The sequence below is a fragment of the Lucilia cuprina genome, chromosome 4, assembly GCF_022045245.1.
Source record: "Lucilia cuprina isolate Lc7/37 chromosome 4, ASM2204524v1, whole genome shotgun sequence".
In the NCBI taxonomy this organism is placed as follows: Eukaryota; Metazoa; Arthropoda; class Insecta; order Diptera; family Calliphoridae; genus Lucilia; species Lucilia cuprina.
In genome coordinates this window covers 44,776,358-44,781,840 of record NC_060952.1, presented here as the reverse complement: position 1 = coordinate 44,781,840, position 5,483 = coordinate 44,776,358, and the positions used below count along the sequence as shown (strand labels likewise).

General features: G+C 30.5%; 1 protein-coding gene across 1 annotated transcript; it reads right to left on the bottom strand.

The window, feature by feature from the left end:
- Positions 1-2,043: 2,043 nt before the first annotated feature.
- On the bottom strand, positions 2,044-4,182 carry LOC111674622 (protein amalgam). The gene has a single exon (XM_046949868.1). It carries the CDS (start codon positions 3,398-3,400, stop codon positions 2,375-2,377), a length of 1,026 nt encoding a protein of 341 aa, XP_046805824.1. The 5' UTR covers positions 3,401-4,182; the 3' UTR covers positions 2,044-2,374.
- Positions 4,183-5,483: the final 1,301 nt, after the last annotated feature.

Genomic DNA, 5,483 nt, shown 5'->3' with positions numbered 1-5,483 from the left:
TTGTTGTATGTAATTGTAGTTACCATCACTTTATTATGTGTTAAACAAATTATACTAATTTTTCTCAATTATTCTAAAACAAAAGAAAGTATAACATTGTATAACATATGAAATATCCTTTCTACTTTGCTCCTCTTAAAGATTTGTTTCGAAGTATGTGTGTATGAATCTCTTTCCTTTCTTGTGTATATATATTTTGCTGCTACTTTAAAATAAAAATATTTAAAAATTTTTGTTTAGAGGTCCTTTGTGAAAAATCCAAGTTCATGATTTGTTTTTAAATTATTGTATGTGTAGTCAATTCTGTAGAGTTATACCTTCTGAAATAATTTATAAAGCTCACAAATCACACACAGATAAGTTATGTAATAGTTTTTAGCACTCTTACAAATACTATTCAAATCAGAACAATATGCATATATTCTATACTGAGTATTCTGGCGTAGGTCATCATATGTTCGTCTTTTCTTACTTCTTTTTTGCCTTTGATAGAGGTGCCTGTTTATGGTAGAGTCAATTTGTCAAAAGTTTGCTGGTTTTTCTTTTTTTCGTTGTGTTGTGTGTAGGGGTTTCTATTAATTAAATTAAGTGTGGTCATTATTTGAACTAAGAAATAATTTACAGAAAATGAGAATTAATTAAGGGCTTTTTATTTTATACTTGAGTGTTAAAGAGAAAATCAAAGAGTAAATTTAAATAGAGGTCATATTTTGTAATGTCTTTATACACAGATTTATAATTGAATTAGTTTTATCTAAACTACTAAATTACGTTCAAAACTTTGTACAAACAGAAATGGTTTCAAATTATGTACATGTATTTTACAAAAAGGAGTCATTATATTCTAAACCACTTTCTGCTGATGTTTGCACATAACAAACGACTCAGTATCATATTTTGAATCAATTTGTTGATGCCCACCAGTTTTTTGTTCAAGGTAAATCTTACAGTCAAAATACAATTCTGAATTTTTAGACAAAATTGACAAATTTATTCAATCGGTTGTTTATCTCACCTAGCCTCTATAGTATATGGAATTATTTTAAATGCTTTAGTATCTCAACAAAAATTTTCAAAACATAGTTGTATATACATAAGCCTAAATCGCAATTTTCGTAATGATCAGGACTTATTTAATCTTTCAAAGTATACCTCAGAAGTATTTACAAAGTACACCGCAGAAGGATCATAAGGACATATGAAATTCTATTAGGATCGGACCACATCAGATCCAGACTCCTTATAAATACTTCTTCAAAAATCAGTTTTTCATTAATAAGAAAGTTAAGAATACATATCGCAACAAAGAAAAAATGAACTAAAAGTTTCATTAAACTTGTTTTATTAAATTTTTACAGATATAACTCCCAGAATATTCAATTTTCTATATTGGCACAACATATTCAAAGCAGCAATCAAATGTATAAGCACAATCATGATATGAACTTGGAATTATACACTAAGAGTCCAACCTGAATTTTTTCTGTTTTCGTTTAAATAAACAAACAAACAATTTTTTAATTTATAAACATATTTTATTTAAAAAATAAAAAATCTTAAAGACTGATCTTAAAATAAACATTGAACTGTATTTTGTACACAAAAACACATTCATCGATACAAACATAAAATTTAAATACATATGTATGTACGTACTATATATATAAAATATTAAGTGGATTACAGTTAATTCAATTAATGCACTAAAAACCGAATTAAGTTTTTCGAAATGCTCTGAATATTCAAAGAATGAAATTTTCAAATATTTTTTTTAATATTTTTCGTGCCAAAAAATAACTAAAAATAAAAAAAAAATTCTAAAGAAAAGAAAAGCTTAATGCAGACATACTGCGAGATTAATGAAGAAATTCACATATGCACATTTACTTAAACATAATATATCCGTACACGCAGAACATGTTCTAAAGACACGTCACAAGAAAGGTTTTACAAGAAAATTTACTTTGTAAATTATGTATGTATGTATGTATGTATGTATATGAATATATCATTAAAATTTACTTTCAGCACTAATTATGTGTAGTAGTACTCTACTCTTACTGCAGTTATTTTTTTTAATTTTACACTTTGACACATATGTATATTAATTCCAAAAATAGAATTTTCAAATAAAAACAACTTTTCTTTATCTAAAACTAAGTATTTTATTAAACAATATTGTAAACATTATTTCGTGTACAGTCTTTTTTTTATTCTATGTGCTCATATGAACGAACACAAAGAAAATTTAAGTCGGCGACTTGACAAACAATATTTTTTATCGTGGCTGTTGTTGCTGATATTTTTGTTGTTACTGTTATTATTTTTTATTGTTCTTATTGTAGTCAGTCAGACATTGAATAATGAATTTAAATTAAAATGTTGATGGTACTGGTATGACAGGCTGGAAGAGATGAAGTCTGGCATCAGCATGTCCTAATTTGTTGGTTGCATTACAATAGTAGTCACCAAAATCCAATTCATTGATGCTGGCAACACGCAACACGGAAGTTGTTGTCTCATGTGATGATGCCGTATTGGAGATTTCATAACGGGAATCAGATTGGAGTTTTGAGCCATTACGATACCAGAATACTGCTGGTGCTGGGTAGGCTTGAACAATGCATTCCATTTCGGCGGCATGATTAAGTGATTGGGCGATTTTGGGCCGTTGCACAGCAATTTGTGGGCGAAATTCCACCTCAACACGTATGAGACGACGATCTGGCTGACCCACACCATTGTTAGCAATACAATAATAACCACCACGATCTAAACGATGAGCTTCTTTAATGCGCAGTGTAGGACCAACTAAAGTGTGTCCACCAGCAGGCATAATTGCTTTATCCTCACGTTGCCAAGAGAATGTAGGTGCTGGAAAACCATCAGCATGACATGTAATCTCCAGATTTTGACCCTCAGTCACTTCCATTGATTTGGGGGTGTGTTCTTCTGATATAATAGCTGGATGTTTGATGGACAAATTCAATTTCTTGGTTATCTTATCGGTAGCCGTAAGAATGACTTGACATTCATAAGAACCCATATCTGCAGCTTCGATTTTTGTTATTTTGAAGGTATAAGTGGCAGTATCCGTTTTGTCATCCTTACTTTCCACAATTGTATAACGAGGATCGCTTAAACTGAGTATACTGCGCATGGAGAGTACCACCGAACCAGCACCCGATTCACTATCACGCTTCGCCCAGCTTACGGACATTCGACCCACATTTTGAACAGTACAATTGAACTCTACATCTTCACCCACACTAGCCACCACATCTTTGGTAATATCACTGATAACTGGTGTGGCTGGTGTGGCAGCAGCTGCTTCCGCTATTTTGTTATAAAGCAACGCAAAATTTGCTGCGAATATTAGATAAATTTTTAAGAATTTCATTGTATTTGTCAAACAGCACCCTGCACTTTTCTCGTTTATAAATATGATATTGTTGCACTTAATGTTGCGCTTGAGAGTTGCCTTGACCGCTTACAAATCACTACTGATCACTGGCTTCGATCGTACTTTTGCCAAGAAGTTGTTTTGTTTATCTGTTCATTCAAACACACAGATTTTATTCATTTGGTCGGTCGTTAATTTATTGAATTTTTGGAATTCTCTTTAGATGCTACTCTTTTTTCTTCATAAATTCAGCTCTTTTGATTCTGAAACTACTCTCTTATGGTATTCTTATCAATTGTTAAAGAATAATAAAAAGTTTCACTACAGCTCAGTTCAATTTAGTTGAGTCGTTCGTTAATCTCTGCTTTCTTGTTGTGGTGCTGGTACACTAAATGATGATTCCAAAATGTACAAATCCAAGTTTAATTCAACTTTCAAGATGTTGATGACTGCAGCAGAGTTTTTTTTTTATTGGAGATCCAAGGCTGTTATCGGCACTGTATTATTTCAATTAAATTATTGTTCTTGTTTTCAATGTTGACTTCCTATTTGCTTCTCCCACACTTACTTATTGCGTAAATATTTTTATTTTCTTAATTTAAACTTTATCAGTTACTTAAAATATTTAAATATTTTCCTTGCTTTTAAGCAAATGTTGCACGTTCATCACTCGACCCTCAAATGAAATGACTTTCCTTGTCGCAGTTTATATTAAAATTTGTAAATTTCTAGTGAACTTTGTGCCAGCAAAAATAACAACAAATATTGTAGCATGTATGTATGACCTTTTGCAAAATGTGTTTAACGTGAATAACAACAAAACCTCTAGTATAAAGTAGTAGATATAGGAAAAAACAGCCATTTAAAAATTCGTGGAACACACACTCAATCACAAAAAAGTATTCACTTGTGTGTACTTGTATCTTGTATTTACTTAGGTAGTAAGTAGTTCTCACACTTTGATTGTGATTTTCTTCTAAAACAATTCTTGCCATTTTGATTTATGACTTAATGTATGTCACTATGTATGAATGTGTCGTTGCATGTACAAAGTAGTTGCTCATTGTACTTGGATGTGAGAGAGTAGTAGTGTAAAGAAGTTAGGTAGAATGACATTATCGTCTGCCGAGGTCTTTCAAGGGGAAATTCCATGGTCAAATCAATATGGTTTGCATGCTGTGGTCGATTTAAAAAAACCCACTAGGAAATTCGAAAACACAAGATAAGATGAAAAGTGAAATTTTAGTTTACATACATATGTACAATGTATATTTTGTGAAGTTTTTGTGTTTCTTACAAGTCGGTGAGAATTTTCGCCGGTCAATGTGCAAGCACTTTGTTCAAGTATGTTTCTTAACTTCTGAGATGCAAAAACATCACTTCCATTTACAAACACGCATATGAGTCGGCTACAACACTTACAGACGTATTCCTTGGCCCGTATCAATAATTATTTAATCACATAGAACACACCGGTAAATCTAGTATTAACTAGTAAACCATGAACATACCAGGACAAGGAAGGAACATTTAGTGGTACTATTTGTATAATATACCTTTCACCGTAATTTATAATTCCGCATAACCTTTATCCATCCTGTTTCTTTTCCGAGGATAGGATTAATAAGGTTTGATAGTCAGTCTATATTTAAATATTATATTTAGCTGTATCACTCGAACATTCATAAACTTTATTAATTTCGATATGGTTTTAAAATTTGATATAAGTAACTTATGTATATGTATTTGTACACCAGACCCAGACCTTTTTAATCGATTTCTTCAATAAACTTTTTTCTTGATTTTTATAACAGAATTATTTTTGATTTTTATTTTATTTGTTTTAATAAAAATTATTTATGATTTTTTTTTTATCAATAAATGACTTTTATTTTTCAAAACAAAGAATAAAATTCTCCTAAAGAATTTTAATTTTTCAATTTTCGAATCTAATTTCTGCACAACTTCAGCAAATTTGTAAAGAAATTTTACTAATTTTCTATTTATCTCTGTTTAAACCTGATAATTTTGACTGTGTTTTAAAGGTAAATATCGCATAATAAGTTTTATAATTAATTTC

Excerpts from the sequence above, each read along its gene's own strand:
- LOC111674622 (XM_046949868.1), bottom strand. The coding sequence starts at position 3,400 with ATGAAATTCTTAAAAATTTATCTAATATTCGCAGCAAATTTTGCGTTG.